We start from the raw sequence: 18,593 nt of genomic DNA, 5'->3' as shown, positions 1-18,593 counted from the left end.
ACAGCCCTCCGCGTGTCTCCTCTGCTGGGCCGGGTGCCCGCTCTGCCTGGCGGGAAGGCCTCCGGTGACGCCTAGTCGGGGAGGTCTCAGAAGGGTTTGCTGGCTCAGATAAGGCCCGAGACTCCTCTCCCCTGAATAGCCCAGCCCTAACTCCCGGCACCGGCCCCTCGCTTCAGACTCATGGGGACCCCGTGGGGCCAACAGCCTCTCCCCGAGGGATGAGGGATGCCGCCTTCCAGGCATCCTCTGGTTCTCAACCCCCTCCCCACAACGTCTGTCTCTCCAGGCTGAGGCCCAGAAGGACACAGAGCCCTACAGACAATTGAGAGTCTCACTCCACTAGTCAAGCCTCCCAGAGACCGCTGAATACCTGAGAGTCACCAGAGGAAGTGTGTCTGGGAAAATAAATTCCACCTTCGAGGCTCCCCAGGGACAGATGCGGGTGAGAGAAGTGTGTGCAAACGTCACCAAAGCAAACAGGACCCCAAAGCAAGCAGGCCCCCTTTGGGACATGAAGACACTTTCCCCAGGCTCTTTTTCAAGGTCCATGCCCTCAGGCAGCCCAGGGCCCTTGTCTACCATCTGACGTATGCTTCTGAACGGCTGGTTCCCTTTCAACTGCCGTGGGCCCCGACCCCACACATTATTCACACACCACTTCTGTTTAGTCACAAGTCAGGAGGAGAATGGGATCCCCATTCTTGATGAGGAAACTGAGGTTCGAGAAGCTGAGATGTTAAGCGTGGACAGGGCCCATGCCGGGCACTTCAACCTGCCCCGAGACACCCTACACATCTGCAGGGTGGGCGCATGGATCTCCTCTTACGTAGGAGGAATCTGGGGCCACGAAGTCAAGTGAAAGGCCCCAAGCACCCAGCACCCAGCTGGGCTCCAGCTCAAGATTCCAAACTTGACGCTCCTCCCTGAATTCCCCAGAATCCTCTTGCTAGGAGAATCATGGAAGGCCGTGAGGTCATGTCCAAGGTCTTCCCGGGGACCTCGGTACCCACTGATCCCCAGTAATAGGCGCCTCCCGGCTGCTAAGAGAAACCAAGCTCTGGCCCAGGATGAGAAGAAAGCTGTCACACTGAACTGGCTAAAAATAAAGGAGGTACCCGGTGGCTTCAAGGGGAACAGAACAGCCCTGGAATGTGGCAGGGCAAGAACAACAGGCTTAACGCTCGGCCTCCTGGTTGATGGCTCGGGGCTGGGTCCAGCCTCCAGACTCACAGTCCCCAACATCCCAGGTACCTCCAGACCAGAGAGAAGAGAGGACCCAAAGTGCAGACAGTTTTGCTTTCACTACGAGATGACCAAACCCTCATGCCGTGGGGTTCAAGGCACTGCAGTGGTGTGAGCAGACCTGGCTAGAAATGGCCAGACCTCAGGCCTCCTCCAGCTACCCTGACCCCTCTATCACCTTGGGCAAGTCACTTCCACCTCTGTGTTTTTCCATCAGTAAAGCAGCAATAATGAAAACTGCCCTCTTGCCCTCCTACCTGGCAGGCACAGGAGCCACACTGCACCGTGGATTACTCAGAACACAGAAACCCCTGCTGGCAAACGCAGCCTGGTACCCAGGATCCTGGCCCCGGCTCAGGGATCCGGCTGCCCATCCTGTATTATGCAGAAAGCAGCACCACCCCCCACCATGCCTCCCAAGGTGCCCACACGTGGGTTGCGTGTGACCGACAAGGATCACAGTTGGCATCTGTACGGTTCTGCACACTTCCCAAGTGTTTCCACACCCACCCTCGAATTGGTGAAACGGGCAGAGAGCAAGGCAGGAGTCATTTACCGCGTCTGACAAATAAGGACACTGAGGCCCAGACAGCTTGATGGCTACCACGGCACTGCTCAAGCTAGAAGAATCTGTTAAAGGCAATGGATTCTAGCCTCCTAGTCTTACAGATGAGGACACTGAGGCCCAAGGACCTATGAGAACCCACTGCTTTAAATGCAGAGTGCCTCTGTCTGAACTTTAGCCATAAACTTCACTGTTTAGCAGAGCGCTGTCCGACACAAATACAATCCATATACGTCATTTTAAGCTTTCTAGTGGCCACATTTTGAAAAAAAAAAAAAACAGGTGAAATTCATTTTAATAACATCTTATTTAACCCACTACCTCCAAAATATTACTCCCAAGGTAAACAACGTTTTTAAAATTACTAGTGAGCTATTTTATGTAACTTCTTGTCACACGAAGTCTCTGAAATCTTGTATTTTACACTTAATCGCACATCTCAAATCAGACTCCCCATATGTCAAGTGCCCAGCAGCCACGCACGGCTGGTGACTACTCTTCTGGGCCGCACAGCTCCAGCAGCCCTGTTACAGGAGCCTTGGCCGATGGTTTCTACAGGGGGCTGCTGCAGCGGACTGTTCTGGAAGCGCACAGCCCTGGACCTCAGTCCTGGTTCGTGCGTACGTGGTACCATCTGCCCACCGGTGTCAACCAGACTTGTGTCCTTATCCGGGTCCTCTTGCTTTCTGGCCACCAAGAGCATGTCAACTCCACTTCCTGGGGTTCTCCTGCCCCGGATGCAGTTGCAGGAAGAAATGCCTACACCCAAGCTGGCTGGAGGGACTCAACTGAATCAAGCACGTGAAAGCATGTTGTAAATAGAACAGAACTTTGCAAAGGTGAGGCGGTGCCTTTATCACAGCAGTGGCCTGGGTCTCCTCCGCTCATCCCACCCCCGCACCCAGAAGGCACCAGGAGACATCAGAGAAATGAGGTCACATTGAATAACATGGCTGAAAGCAAACCCCAGTCAAGGAAGCCGGCTGCTCACAGTGGGGCCAGGCAGAGGCAAGGAGAGAACAATCTTTAGGAGTGCGCATTACAGGAGCATTGGGGGGGGTCCTCTAATGATTAAATGATTAAATTAGATTAAATTAAATCAGATTAAATAAAATTAAATGAATTTTAATAAATTGAAAATATTTAATTTAAAATTTTAATTTTAATTTTAAATATTCAATATCTAAAAATATTAAATGAAATTAAATTAAGTTAACTAAATTAAAATGATTAAATTAGATCTGTGTTACACATCCATGCAAACAAGGATGGGGGAGGAAGATAAATACAAAGGGTACAGGGAGAAATTTGGAAAACAGGGGAAATCCCTAACATTTCACTGTAAATGACTTTATTGGGCCAATTTCCTTCCCCAGCGGAGGGAATCAGTCAACACTCAGCTGGGGAAGGGGGGGGAAGGGGAAGGACAGGCAAAGCCAGTTGGAGAGGATGGGGAAGAAGGAGAGACAGGAGTCTGGGGAACCTGGGGGTCCTGTACAGCTCTGACCCATCTCTCTACCTCCTTGGATCCGTCTCCCTAAACAACAAGATTGAGTGTTGGGTGTGGTATGGTGGGAAGAACATGGGTTTCTGAGACAGGAGAACGCGTAGTGTTCCTGTCCCTATTACTAATGAACTGTGTGCTTTTTAGCAAGTCATTTCACCCCTTGGGGTCTTGGTGTTCCTCATTTCTTTCTTTTTTTTTTTTAAATAAATTTTTCTTGTGTTTGTTTTTGAGAGAGAGAGGAAAAAAACACAGGTGGGGGAGGGCCAGAGAGAGGGGGGACAGAGGATCTGAAGCAGGCTCTGTGCTGACAGCAGAGAACCTGATGCAGGGCTTGAACTCACAAACTGTGAGATCACGACCTGAGCCGAAATCCAGTGCTTAACTGCTTAACTGACCCAGGCGCCCCTTGGTTTCCTCATTTCTCAATGCAGACAGTGCCTTTCTCAAGGTGGACAAAGTCAGGGGCTCTCCCAGCAATGCTGCTCCTATGCATATGCCCAGGAGAAATGAAAGCCTACGTCCACACAGGGAAAACATGTACACAGATGTTCACAGCAGCATTATTCCAAGGTGGAAGAAACCCAAATGTCCATCAACTGACAAATATCTAATGTCTAAACATCAGTATTCAGCCATGAAATAATGATACATGCTACCGCGTGGATGCACCTTGAAAACATACTGCTCAGTGAAAGAAACCAGACACAAAGGCCACATACTGTATGTTTTCATTTATGTGAAATGTCCAGAAGAGGTAAATCCATTTTAAAAAAAGAAAGTAGATTAGTAGGTGCAAAGGGCTGGGGAGTGACTGCTTAATGGGTGTGGGGTTTCTTTGGGGGGTGGTGAGAATATTCTGGAATTAGATGATGGTAATGGTTGTACAACCTTGTGAATATACTCAAGACCACATTGTACACTTAAAAAAATTTTTTTAACATTTATTCATTCTTTGAGAGGCAGAGAGAGACAGAGCGTGAGTGGGGGAGGGGCAGAGAGAGAAGGGAGACACAGAATCCCAAGCAGGCTCTAGGCTCTGAACTGACAACACAGAGCCCGGTGTGGGGCTCGAACTCACGGACCGTGAGATCATGGCCTGAGCCGAAGTCGAACGCTTAACCGACCGAGCCTCCCAGGCGCTCCCACACTGTACACTTTAAAACGGGGAGTTCGACAGGATGAGAATTTAGCTCAACTTAAAAAATAACGGGGCCCCGGCATCAGGCTGAATGGGTCTGCAGGCTGGCTCTTCTGTTTACTGTCTGAGCCTCAGGGTCTTTACCCAGAAGTGGAGATCATGAACAGCACCCCCCTCACTGGGGCACTGTGGGGACGTAATGCCTTTAGCACCGTCCCCGGCAGGAAGCGTGACAGGCACTCCACGTTGGCTTCCATTAGTATTGTTACTGATGATTAAATTAGATCTGTGTTAGGAAGACAGGCCCCTAGTAGGCATTCAATTCCCTCGAAGGTCCCCCCAAGGTCTCAACGTCTGCGGCCTGTGACCGGGCCCGGAATCAGATGAGCAACGTGATCCGACATTTTCCGCCTCAGAGCAGGGACCAGCACTTCTGTTTGCAAAGGGCTGGGCTGCACACCACACATTTCAGTTTTCCTGCCGCGGGGCACTGCCACCCTCTCCTTTTACGGAAGACAGTCCAAGACAGGCTGCAGGCCTGAGCGTTCTCCAGCACAGCCAGCGGAGCCAGCAGCCAGCGCGTTTAGGAGACTGATAAGCCAGCCCCGCCTCAGGAAGAGAGGGTGTGCAGGCAGGAGCACATGTGCACTTTTAAATTCCCGGAAAAGTTCACCGGACTCCCACGCTGGAACGCGCGGGGCCACAGAGAGCCCTCCCCGCCTTTCCCCGCACCCAGTCCCCCCTCCTCGGGGCCGTGCAGCCGTCAGTGGGGCTGGCACCGCTCACAACCAGAGCTCTCAGCTTCCCTCGGAGACACTCCACGACGAGGGCTCTGCATGATAAGGTAAACTGGGAGACGGCTAATTTTAAACTAAGCTTGAATGCTGCAACGTGAATGGAAATAAATGACTGGGAAGAAACCGACTCTTTAAAAAATGAAACACTCTCCCAAAAAATGTTACAGGTTTAACCGTACGGGGGTTGGTGTGCAACACCAGGAAACCGTACGAACTTCTGACAGGAGTACAAAGTGACAGGACCACCGGGGATGGCGATTTGACAAAATGTTGAAAGTGGGAAGACGCACACACTCCCCTGCCCAGCAATTCCGTCCCAGATACCCAGCCCAGAACCTAGAGAAACGCGCATGTGCACTGAAGGAGCATGCAGGAGGAGACTCACCGTGGCACTTGTAACGTGAAACATTAGAAACCCAAACACCCATCAAAAGAAGAGATTAAATGATAAATTGTGGTGTGTACAACACACAACGTAAGGGCGTGCAGCAGTTTAAGTCGATGAAACAGAGGTGTATGGGGCAACAAGGAAAAATCCCAAGTATAGAATGCTGAGCTAGAAAAGGCAAGTTGCAGAAGGATACACGCAGTATAGCATCATTTACCACAGCTTAAAACCACATAAAGTAACACTATATACTGCTTATAGATACAAGATATATAATGGAAGTATAAAAACAGGGATGGAAATGATAAACATCAAAATCAGGACACAGGCACTCTCTGGAAGGAGAAACAGATGGGACTAAAGATGGAAACATAGGGGTTCCAGCTCAGGGTTTCAGCTCCGTCTCTAATGTACTCCTTCCTGTGTCGGTTGCTTCTCAAGCTGAATGGCGGGTACGCAGGTGGTTGTTGTTACTCTCAACATTTTTATGTACCTCAAATATTTCATAAGACCTGACTCATACATGTTGACTTGTGGGGGAGAGAATTAAAATATAGATTCCAAGTTAATTCATTAAAATCAACAAAGATGGGAGAAAAAAATCAACAGAGATGGGTTTTTCTCCTAAAAGAAAGAAGCAGAGGGAGTAAAAATAGCCCTCTGGAAATGAATGAATGAATGAATGAATGAATGAATGATTATTTTATAAAGAATAACCTTCTGGACTCCATTCCAGATTTCCTTAGTACTATTAGATAGATAGATAGATACATAGATACATAGATACATAGATACATAGATAGACAGATAGACACAAACATACACACACACACACACATACACACACAACTGATACCTGATATGACAGCCATAAAGTATTCTAGAATGCTCAGAGATAACAAACCATTAAAAAGAGAGAAAGCAAAACTACGTTTTGAGAAACGTTTGACTCTCCCTCACAAAGTTTCTAAGTATAATATTCCCATTTGCACATCTACAACCTGGCTTCAAGCCATTCCTAAGCTGGCGATTTCCCACCCATGATCTGATCACCGGCCCCTCTATGCTCTCACAGCATTCTGTGCTTTGCACTTATCGTTAAGACAGCAAATCATTATTTATGTTCCAGGAGAAGAGGGAGCATTTTACCGAGTTTAGGGCTGTCACCCTAGCCTAGCACAGCCCTCTGCACATAATAAAGGACTCAAACATTTTCCAAAGAAATCACTGAGTTCCCACGATCGGACTTGATTCTAAGGGTCCTCAAATGAATTAGCAGATGCCAACAGTCTGGCCACCACTGCTTCCTGGACTCTGAGGGGTATTGTTGCCTGGACCCTCAGCGGGGTCCTCGGGCATGCTCAGAGTGGACTCCAGTGGCTGAGTCTATCAAGCAGGAAGCCCTGACTGCAGACACACATGGAGACAGTACCAAATCAGTCTTTTTAGGAGAGAGCTGCCCATGCCATCTCCAGAAAACAGCAGGAGCGTGGGAGGACGGCACGGCATGGCCAGATGTGAAAGTCCTTGTACCCACCCGCTTTCCCAGTTTATTCTCTCACGACCGTCCCAAATTATCAAACCAAATGAAGAGTTGGGGCTTCTCTTGGGGGGGCGGGGGGGGAGAACTCCAGAGAACACTCCATGTAGAGGGAACAAGGATTATGAGATACAGATGCACCAAGGATGAGGCTCTTACTGGAAATTTGTATAACACCAGGTCGAAAGGTGTCTCAGGTATTATTCATACTTTTCTAACTTTCCTCTCTCTCAGCCCTGAGCAGTAAGGAAAGGGCAGTTTTGTTTTGTTTTGTTTTGTTTTGTTTTTTTAATGCTTGCTTTTGCAGCTGAGAAACTAAACCGTGGGTAGCCTTTTAACTGCTAAGCATACTCTCCCCCACCTTCCTGGGCCAAGCACTCCTGGGGTCGGCTGTTGGACAAATCGCACCTGTTCATTCACCTCAAGGAGACTACTTAGGGTCACGGGGATCCCACTCAGAGAAAACCCACTGGTGTTTGCTCACCTTTCGGACAACCTGGGAGGAAAGGAAGCTACTCCTTTGTTTTTTTTAAGATTTTAAGTAATCTTTACACGCAATGTGGGGCTCAAACTCACAACCCCAAGATCAAGATTCGCATGCTCTGCCGACTGAGCCAGCCAGGTGCCCTGGAAGCTAGTCCTTCTTAAAAGGCCAAGTTCCCACCTTGCTGGACTCACCTTCCTCTCCCAAACAAAGCACTACGCAAACCTTCACTCTCCTCCAGGCTCCTAATGGCCAAGCCAAGTGGAAGACGCAGGCAGGACCCAGCCTCTGGCTGAAGAACCAGCACATGTCTGGGATTCTGATGAATGGAATCTTTCACGAGCACACACGTGCCTCCTTGCCTCCTAAAAGCACTAGAAGAGTGAAAGGCAAACCTAGGTCTTGTACTTATTTCAGCCCAATACCAGGACATACTTTTCCCAGCACCCCATTAACCAACATCATGCAGGTACAGTCTGGCAAGTGGGGCTCCACACCGGGAGGCCAGGCACTTGGCTTGTTTCGACCCAGTCTGTATTTATGAGACTGAATTAGTGGCATGTCTCACAGGCAACGAAGAGACCAACGATACTCCCCTTCGTGACCACTTCTGTATCCTGAGCAATCCCGAAAAGCCTTCCCTGGCATCATCCTCATCTGCCCTCCTCTTACCCTCAGGCCAGAAGGCAAGAAAATGAATGAAGGTTAGTGGGGGATGCCAGGGCTGTCTCCAGAGCCCCAGGGGCTGCCTAGGGCTGAAGGGCTGAATCATCCTGGCAACCCACGCTGGCAGGTTAGGCCGGGGTGGGGGGAGGGGGGGTCTGTATTCACTGGGTCCCCACTGGGGTTGCAGGTAGGGCCCAGTTTGGGCAAAAAGAACAGGGCCTGAAGTCCTGCACCCCCACCCAGCCTTTTCACAGTAAGCGGTGGGTAGGAAGGGCTGCTGTCTAACAAGTCTTGAGTCCTGGGAAAGGAGATGCAATCCCCCAGCATCTGCACAGGTTGGGGCGGGGAAAGCTGACTAAGCCACTGGAACCGGCATCTGCTAGGCTCTTAGGAGGCCCAGGAAGCTTCCTGGGGACCACACCCATGGATGGCTGTGCTGCACAGCCCATCACGCAGACCAAGGTGATCTTCTGGCAAGAATAGACACATACATACACACATACACACACACACACACACACACACACACACACCTGGTGTGGGCACCTGGGTGGCTAGAGTAGTTAAGTGTCTGACTCTTGGTTTCCCTTTAGGTCATGATCTCACAGTTCATGAGTTCAAGCCCTACATAGGGCTCTAGGCTGACAGTGCAGAATGTGCTTGAGATTCTCTCTCCCTCTCTCTCCACCTCTCTCTCTCTTTCAAAACAAATAAATAAACTTAAAAAAAAAGGAATATACACAAACACACACACCCCTAGAAAGCAGTGTAAGATGTCTTAGGTGGGGTGCAAGAAAGCCTTCTTGTTTTTAAGACTCTCCTTGGCCAATAATATTATCTGAAGGAGGTTCTGGCCTCAACACCCTCCTCCAGCAATGTTCTGAGGCCAGAGAGGGGAGGCAGGGAATGTCAGCTTGGCAATCTCAGAGCAGGAAGGACTTCTGAGGACCAAGTGATTCAGAAATCACACACTCAGACGTCTCCAGGAGCCTGGTGGACAGAATTCGAGGCAGGTCACCACAGCGAGTGGAAGGCCCTGGAGCCACACTCAGCACTGAGTACCCGATAAAACAATCCTTACTGAGTACAGCCCAAACCTCAACCCAGCATAGTCCCCAGAGGCCACGCAGGTGATGGTGGGTATGCATGATGGAAGCTTACAAGGGTCATCTGGGTCCCCACCCCGGCGGTCTGCAGTCTTGCGCTACAGAGCACCCCACATGCAGGGGGAGGGCAGTGAACTCATCCCCACCGTGAAACGGGAAGAACATCAAGATCGGCACCACCACTGCAGAAAACTTGTGAAACGCACGTGTTGGCATGCACAGCTCCCTGAGCTCGGTGGCCAGAAGGAAGGTCCACGGAGCTGCACAGCAGCACGCTCGAGCCCTACAGTCTGACAAGTCTAGAGTCACTGTTGCTTAGAGCTATGAGGGACAGCAGCAGATTTCCGGGCCTGTCTCCTAATTACCCTACTCTGGTCCCCGCTGGGCACAGGGCCCAGGATCCAAGCAGCATCCCCAGGGCCTTTGTCTCAGCACCTCCCCCTCAGCTGACTTCTAGGAGGAGCCCCGGTCAAGTTCCCAGCGGAGGGAGGGAGGGAGGGACCCGCCCTGGCTCTGCCTCTAACTCACCGGGTGACCTTGATGAGGTCACTGCCCTCAGCAGGCCTGTTTCCTATTGTGCCTGAGGAGGGGGTTGTCCTAGGTAGATAGGAAGAGAACCGAATGAACATCCTGTGGCTCGCAGGGCAGAAAATCCAGGCTTTACACTCCTGCCTGTCACCTGTAGGCGCTTCCCTTGTTTGAACTCCAAAGTCAGGTTGACTTTGCCTGTCCATCCCAGCTTACTCCAGCAATAATGTCACCCCTGCGGGGCGTGGATGGGTCAGGAGCCTGTGCCAGGCCTAGCTAGTACTGATAACATGGGCGCTTTTCCCTACAGCCCAGGCTGTTTCTTTAAAACATGGTGGCAAAGCTGGCATCGGGGAGAGATACAGCTTTAAGACCTGCCAGTGGACAGTATTTTATGCTAGACAGATGTCAAAGGCAGCAACCCCTCAGGGTTGGGAGATGCGTTCTTGTGCAAGTACACACATGTCACGAGCATACACGTCAAGGCCTCCAACCGACTCAAAAGACCAGTCTCTTACTTAAACTCCCTGGGCTGGCTGGAAATTACAGTTTAAGAGAGCGGTCACGTAGGGGAATAAAAAATTCCATTCAGACATGCCGCTCCGGACCTGAGGCCTATGAGCAAAGTTTCCGGTGGCCTCCGAACCCCTCCCCGTTCCGGGAAGCCGGGCGGGTCACCCTGTCCTCAGATTTAGGGGCAGCCGCAACAGCTGGAAGAGCCGGGGTGAGAGCTCCTCCGGGGCACCCCAAATATGGGATGCCTGGCCTGCAGCCAGCACCCCCGCCTGCCGCGCGCTCACCTCCCTATCATCTCTGTAATCACTCCGCCGCCTACGGCGCTCAGAACCTTCCGAACAGGCCCTACGGACCGACCCACCGGTCCCCACACAGCCACCTCCCCGCATGGCCCGGGGGCCCATCTGACATCCACAGCCCATCTCAAGGACACTGCAGCAAGCAGTCCAGCCCCGGGGGTCTTCCCCCCAAAACACACACACACACACACACACACACACACACACACACACACAATCCCGGGGAGAATCGAGGGGCGAAGCCTTCCCCGCCCTGCAGTCCAAGCAGTGCCGGCCTGGAGGAGCCTGGGCGCCGGAGGACCGAGGCGGCGGCGGCGGTGGCGGCGGCGGCGGCGAGCGGATGCCGGAATGCAGCGCCGCGCGGGCAGAGCGCCGGGCGGCGGCGCGGGCGGGGGCTCACCTTTTTGACTTGGTCATCCTTCAGCTCGGTGAAGTAATAGGCCAGGAGCTGCGCGGCGATCATGCTGGCGATCGGGGACGCGGGGCGGCAGGCGTGGGGCCGGCGTGGGTGCTCCGCAGCCCGGGCGAGCAGTGGTCCTCGGGCGGCTGCTCGGCGGCTCCTCCTCCTCCTCCAGCCGCGACTCCTCCCCCAAGGCCCGGGAGGCGGTGGCTCGCGCGCTCCCCGGCTCCGCGCTCCCGTCCCCGGCAGGGTGACAGCCACCGGCCGGCCCACCTCCTCGGCGCCCATTGGCTGCCGCCCGCCTCTGCAGCGCCGCACGGCGGCGTCCGGGCCCGGGCGGGGGGGCGCGGCGGCCGCTCCCTCGCGCGCCGGAAAGGGGGCGGCGACGCTGCGAGATCCCCCACGGTCCGGCTTCTCTCGGCACGTCCCCCACGTAGGGAGCCGGCGCGGGGGCGGGAGGCTCTCTCGGGCGCGCATGGTCGCGCGTGGCGGCGCCCGGCCCGGCGGAGGGGCGCGGGGCGCGGGAAGAGGCACCGCCCGAGCCGGGCGGGACGAACGGCCCCGGAGAGTCCGCTGCCGGCCTGGCGAGGGTGGCCCCCTTCCCGGGAAAATTAGGGCTCGGCCCCGGGAGCTCCGCGGATGGGGAGAGGCCGAAGGAGGGTGCAGAGGTGGGCGTGCAAAGCGAGCCGGGCCTGCGCCGGCGTAAGCGAGAGCCCGCGGGCTTCGCGGTCCTCGCACCCGGTCCCCGCTCCGGCCGGCTCTCGCGGGCCCGGGATGCCGAGTGCCGTGTCCCACCTGCGTCCTCCCGGCAGTGCATCACCCCCACCCCGGCCCGCCCGGCCTAATCTCCGTTGGGCCGATTTGTGTTGCTAAACCGAGAGCGACTCCCCGCAACGCCCGCCCCAGAGGCACTGGCTCCTGGGCTCTCCGGAGGGCGCACGCCCGCTGGGCGGGACTTGGGCCCCCCACGCCCCCGCCAGGCCGCATCCCCCGGGCGTCCTCTTCCTCCCGCGCACCCCGGCTCGCTGGCGTCCCGGGCGGGTCCATCAGGCGCTCCCTCCTAGCTGCCACCTTTTTCACTTCCCCAAAGGAAGTTAGCCGGGCTGGGAGGAATCCTGAGAAAAAACGTTCAGCCTTAACGGGGGGAGGGGACATGCGGAATCAGGCGGTTATGCAGCTGCTTTGAGAGCTACCGTAGCGTTCTTAGATTCATTGCCGGCTGTGTGCAGGAGGAGCCTTACTGCCTTACCAGATGACATGTAATGAGCTCGAAATACAACGAAGTGGTTACTATCCTGATTCAACAGGTAATCAGGTAGAGGCTCAGCGACGCCACGTATCTTGCCAGACTTCATACAACCAGGAAGTTGTAGATCCCAGAATTAAGTCTGTGCGTTTTCAAAGCCAATGTTCAGCCCTGCAATTTACTGTCCTTTCTATTGTCTGTATGTAGCCTCTCTGCCTGAATAGGCCATGCTCCTGGGACCAAAGCTGCACCATGGGGTGCCCTGAAATGGACACGGTCCTGCCGCAGAACCTCCATCACGGACCTGGATCCTGGGGGACCCTGGCCAGGTCTACGGTATAGCGGTATCAAAGGGAGATGGCCGGTCCAGTACGTTCCTCGTGAGCAACGTCAGGAGCCTGACAGCTACCGTCCCCAATTGAAGCGGACCTCAGATGTGGCCCCTGAAGCCAGAGCCCTCAGTCCAGAGCTCAGTCCCCACCTCCTGGCTTTCTGGCTGTGACACTGAGTCACCTTCCTGAGCTTCCTCATTCATAATATGGAGATACTAATATCTCCCGCCCACCCACCGTCCCTTCCTTGTTGGGGAATACCTGCTTATCACACACACTTAATAAGTGGTGGGTCTTATTACACGATTGGGAAGCTGATGAGGGCTTCGCGCTTGCATTCGAATCCCCAGGAAGGCCCTGAGAGGGCCTAGCAACTTTATATTTGTAATTTCGAATCATTTTGCAAAGAGGTTTCCCAAAATCATTTCATCTTCAAACCCCACAAAACCTGGATCCGCCCTCAGGGCAGTAGCGTTATAAACTAGGAACAGAGATTTTCTGGCATTCATCAAATACCTACACTGCCCACACAGCCATAAAGTAAAATCGGGGGAACGAGAATGATTTGGTTGTTCTCAGCTGCCGTTTGAGTCCTGCCAATATGACGCTGCCAGACTCACAGGCTGGAAGCTCCTTGAGGATCAAGAACTGTGCTTTGGTAATTGCTCTGTCTCTCACATCTAGCACTCGAAGGTGGAATGAGCCCAGTGCACTGATCAGGAGGGTTAAGAGCCTCAACCTAGGCCCCAGCCATCACTATGGCCCCATTACATCCATGATCTCTTGTCTGAGCTGGAGCCAGGGAGAAGCTGAGCCTCCCAATTTTCCAGGCTACCCTGAGATGTTCTGTTTGCAGGCAGGGAGGCTGCCAATGCGTTCTCTTCCCTGGCCTCTGAGAAACTGCTTCTCAAGGTGACTCCTGCATTCCCCACCCCTTGAATTCACTCAGGCCCCAAAGTCTATCAGTATATGCTGAGAAATATTTCTAGGCCTGCCCCACTGCTTCCTTCAACCCTTAGCCCTCATTGTCCCATGCCAGAAATATTACAAGAGTCTTCTAGCTGCCCTCCCTGGTTCCTGGCTTCCTACCATCCAAGTCCTTCTGAAGTCCAGGCCACATTATTCCTGCTAAGAAGCACCCTAATCACATCATAGCCCTGCCCCAAATCCCTTGATGACCTCCTCCTTCCTGACCCAGCCAATTGAAATATCTCTGCCTGGTGTCTGAGGCCTTCTGTGATCTGACTCTCCATCCTGGGCTGCAGCAAGGCCACCTCCCAGTGTCCTCGGCCCACCTGAGTCCGCTCCGTTTAAGCCCCTGCGCATATTTCCTTGCTTGCCCTGCCTTCTCTGCTCACCTCCCGCTGACCTGACCAAGTGTCAGTCTCACCGAAGGCCCAGCTCTCCCACCCTCCCCATAAAAGCCTCTCCTGAGCATGGCTACTCACCCCAATCTCCCAGGCCTCAGCACTTCCACAGGAGAAACTCGGACTATGCTCAGAATCCATCTAGATCGAGACCAAGACTCTTCTTTACAGACTAGGAACCTGCAACGCAACGAGCAAGCCATCTTGTCTAGTGTCAGGCTGTGCTAGAGGTCGGAGCTGGGGCTTAAACCCAGTTCTGATGCCCAGCCGGTGCTCCGTCCATCCTTCCCCCCGCCCCCCCCCCCACCCTCACTGCCAGGGCCTCGGATAAGTGACACTGACTCATAACAGTCTGCCTGATACTTTTGACTGTCTTCTGGGGGGCCGGTCTCATCTGCCCCAATCAGACAGCTTTCTGAGACCACAGCCCATGTTACACTGCTATGACTGCTCCTGGGCTCAGAGCTGGGCCTGTGTCCTCTCTTTATCATGCCAGTTGTCACCTCATGTACTTCTTTATTATCCCACTTCTTTTTGCTGTCCTATAGCTGTTGGAACCCAGCTAAGCCCCTTGCTGATTACTCTCCGGACTCCAAGGAAGAGCAGACAGGACGCTGAGCATTGGAAATCTAGTTCGACACATCTCCCCTCACCCTCCAGATGGCCTTACCCTCTGGCCGACATCCCCTGGGTGTCTCTATTCATTTAGTATGCTCCCTCCTGTAGGAGTTGGGGTGGGGGGGAGTGGTCAGGCCACGCCAGGCTGCCGCCCACAAAATGCACCTGCCGGTAAGAGAAGGCAGGCCACAGCTAAGTCAGGATGTCACAATTCACATCTGACCCAGGGCCCTAGGAACGCTGCTCCAGAAATTCTCTCCAGTGGACCAAAGCCATACCCCAGCACCTGGAAGTACACTTCTAACAGCAGTGTTTGCATAATACTGATGGTTTACAGAGCATTTATTTTTTCATTTATTGCCTCATTTCTCCTGATAACACGCTGGTGAGGTTAGAAGGGCAACACAAATATCATTATCCCCACTCAATCAGTCAATGAGGGTTATGGAGGTTATAGAGCACATTTAAGGTCTGAAAGACAGCGAAAGGGAAAAAAGAAAAGGCTAGCATGTTGGCATCCTGGATGCTCCGGGGAGGGGGGCTGTGGTCACACAAAGCACGTTCCGAGGAGAAGCACCTGGAAGGGATCCTGACCCAACGTTTCTATCGGTTAGATCTGTGGTTTTCAACCTGGCTGCACAAAATGATCACCTGGAGAGCTTTTACAAACGTTGATGCCCAGGCCTCAGCCCCAGATGATGGCTGAACTGACCCGGAGCGGAGTCCGAACCCCAGCTTCTGGAATGAAAAGCGCTGACTTGCCATGGGAACATCTGGAGGAAATTTCTGAAATGAGCCTGCCGGCACTATCGTTTGCAGTCTCTCTCGGACAACGCCGAGCGCAGTTCCTCCGGGGCCCTGGTGGCCCTGCGGACGTGGAGCACACCGAGATGCAAGTTCACGGTGGCTTTCTCATCAACTCTGCAGACAGCTTTGCTCCTTTGTGAGAAGGATTCTGGTGAAGAAGCACCAGGGCTCAGCCCCTGGAGTGGCTGGGGGCGGAAGGTCACATTCCTGGCCTGTCTCCCTGCCTCTTTCATTTGCCCGAAGTTCTGCCTTCCGGCGGCATCACAACAGAGGTTATAAGTTGGCAACCGCCAGACTAAAACATGGCCTCCAGCGTATCTTATTTGGCCCGCCTAGTATTTTATAAATATGAGGAAGCACTTAAAAGTTAGGAGATTTGCTTTAAAACCCACGTTCCCAGGGCACCTGGGTAGCTCAGTCGGATAAGCATCTGGCTCTTGACTTCGGCTCAGGTCATGATCTCTCAGTTTGTGGGTTGGAGCCCCACATCAGGCTCTGTGCCGGCAGTGTGGAGCCTCCTTGGGATTCTCTCTTTCCCTCTCTGCCCCTCCCCCGCTTGTGTGCTCTGTTCTGTCCGTCTCTCTCTCTCTCTCTCTCTCTCTCTCAAAAGAAACTTAAAAAAATAAAATAATACAATACAATACAATCCAGATTCCCCAGCATCTTAGGTCTGCTCACACAGGGCCCAGGTTATCACGTGGCAATGCTCAGCTAGAACTGAGCAGCCACTGCCCCCTTCAGACAGTGCCGGGGTACTGCAGCTGGCCCCAGGCCCCACCCAGTCTGCCCCTTCACTGATACACGCTAATGTCTGCCCCCACTTAGGCCTTCAAGTTTTTGGCCCTTGACAGCTGGAATTTACAGGCACAAGGCCTCAGGTGTTGGGGCTGGGGTTAAGATGAGGCAAGAGCGGTACCTCGGATGCAAGATTTGAATGCAAGATTTAAATCTTGCACACGTAGGCACCTCTCTTGCTTCACCCAAGTCCCACCCCTTTCAGGATCATAAAGGTCTCCTTCTGGCTGCCCCTTGCTCAACCCTGAGCTGTTTACCTGGCTCAGAAAGGACCTGATGCCCAGAGATAACCCGTCTCAGCTTCTGTGCCAAGAAGGTTTCTACTTCCCTGTGGGGATGATAGTCCCTCAGGGGAGCGAGGTAAAGCCCAGTCTGGCCCTGTGGCTTGTTGGACATCCCATGCTCATACCATTGTGAGCCCAGTAGGCCTGCTATGCACAAAGAATGATGGCCTGGAGGAAGGGTTATCCAGACTGCCGAGGCCTGCCTGTCTCCAGCCCTGCTCCTTCCTTCAAGCCAGCTCCTTTTCCAAAGGAAGCCCCTATCTCATTGGAACAGAGCAATCTCAAAAGTCACCTTGCTGGTTAGTCTGAGTTTCCTGGGATAGTTCTCTCCAACGCCCACACACAAGCAGCATGACAGGGCCAACAAAAAGTCTGCAATCCTGCCCTGTTAGAATTAACTCCAAAAGATAGAAGGAAATGTTCACGTAGGAGAGTCCATCTCAGCGTCTAGGCAGGGTTCCTAGGCTGCGGGGTTTCACAGGCCAGCAAATTAAGCACACACATAAATAAAAACCAGGTACTGACTTTTCATTTTGCTAAGAAAAGATAATTTCTTAGTTACAATTCCCGTCTCCTATCACCATAATTTCCCAAAGGAAAAGAGGTTTTAAACCAGGGAAAGAAAAATAAGGGCTGCTTTTTAAACGAAATACCTCTGGCATTATAATAATAGCTAGTTCTCAGGTCGAACTTACTGTGGACCGGGTTACCGTCCTAAATTCTTTACTTAGATTCATTTTTTTGACCCTCAGAACAAACTAATGAGATAAATACTAGTTACATCCCCCATTTTATAGATGAGACTCTTGAGTCACAGAGAGGTTAAGTGACTTGTCTCCAAGGCCACACAGCTACTGCGAAGAGCTGGAATGTGTGCCCAGACAGTCTGGCTCAAGACTGCTCTAACGGTCAAATATTCGTCTTATCATATTGTCTATATTTCTCTTATTCTATTCAGGCCCAGTGATGCCTCAGTCACAGAGGGGTCCAGAAACCTGTGTTGGGGAGCTGCTCCCCTGGGGTACCGAGTCATGCTTGGTTAGATTTGTAAGGTGGGGCACGTGGATCCCGGCTCTGCAGGGCCCTCTCTCGTAAAGGGCATCCTCAGACCACATGGTGAGGCAGACTGACCTGACCAGAGGGGCCGTAAAGGAGGTATGGAAGCAGTTGCCCTTCCCAGTGCGGTGGGGACGGGGGCATGTGGCTTGGTAGATTCAGCTGAGCTGGCTGAGTATGCCCTCCTCCCTCGCTGTCTCCTGTGGGTCCATCCCACTGTGCCCTACCCAAAGAATTGCTCTTTGTATTTTTTTGTAAATTTCTTTTTTTTTTTTAATGTTTATTTATTTGTTTGGGGAAGGAGGGGCAGAGACAGAGAGGGAGGGAGAGAATCCCAGTCAGGTCTCTGTGCTGTCAGCACAAAGCCCAACGCGGGGCTCGATCTCACGAACCTTGAGACCATGACCTGACCCGAAATCAAGAGTCAGCCTCCCAACCGACTGAGCCACCCAGACGCCTCCCCCAAAGAATCACATGTGTCAAGAGTCCAGCCCCCACTTCTCTCCTGAACCCCAGTTCATTTTCCAACTACTGCCCATGAAGGTCAGCTCTGAGACCCCCTGGGCGCCTGGAAGTTGGTATGTCTCACATCCCAGTCCTTTCTTCTTCTTAAACTTACTCTCTCTTCTCACTTCCCCAGCCTGTCATTTATTCCCTCAACAAACATTTGTGAAGCACCTAGTCTGCTTGTCCTTCCTAGTCACTGGAAATGTGCAGGTGAGCAGGACAGAGTCCCTGCCCACACGTTCCGGTGGGGAGGAACAGGCAGTAAACAAGTCACAAATCAAATATACGTCAGCTCAGGGGCTAGGAGGAAAAACAAAGCAGAATGTAGGTGACACATCCTACAATTTCCATTTCCCCTTTGTCTTAACTAATGAATGCTCCAATTTTCAGCTGACTCCAGCCCTC

The 18,593-nt window shown here is 52.8% G+C and overlaps 1 protein-coding gene across 2 annotated transcripts in view; it reads right to left on the bottom strand.

Annotated features, from left to right (window-relative positions):
- Nucleotides 1-18,593, bottom strand: part of HK1 (hexokinase 1) — a 91,118-nt gene that overhangs the window by 60,464 nt on the left and 12,061 nt on the right. The window contains exon 1 of one of the 2 annotated variants that reach the window (XM_086679880.1): nucleotides 11,177-11,382. The exons of the other annotated variant lie outside the window; for it this stretch is intronic. Coding sequence (XP_086536006.1) covers nucleotides 11,177-11,239 — 63 coding nt within the window. The 5' untranslated portion in view covers nucleotides 11,240-11,382. Of the gene's footprint in view, nucleotides 1-11,176; nucleotides 11,383-18,593 lie in introns of those variants that run through there. 2 annotated transcript variants of the gene reach the window in all.

This window comes from Puma concolor, chromosome D2 (genome assembly GCF_028749965.1).
Source record: "Puma concolor isolate L17-30 chromosome D2, mPumCon1.1.hap2, whole genome shotgun sequence".
Classification (NCBI taxonomy): domain Eukaryota; kingdom Metazoa; phylum Chordata; class Mammalia; order Carnivora; family Felidae; genus Puma; species Puma concolor.
Note: the sequence above shows the minus strand (reverse complement) of the source record. Positions and strands in the feature narration are given on the sequence as shown.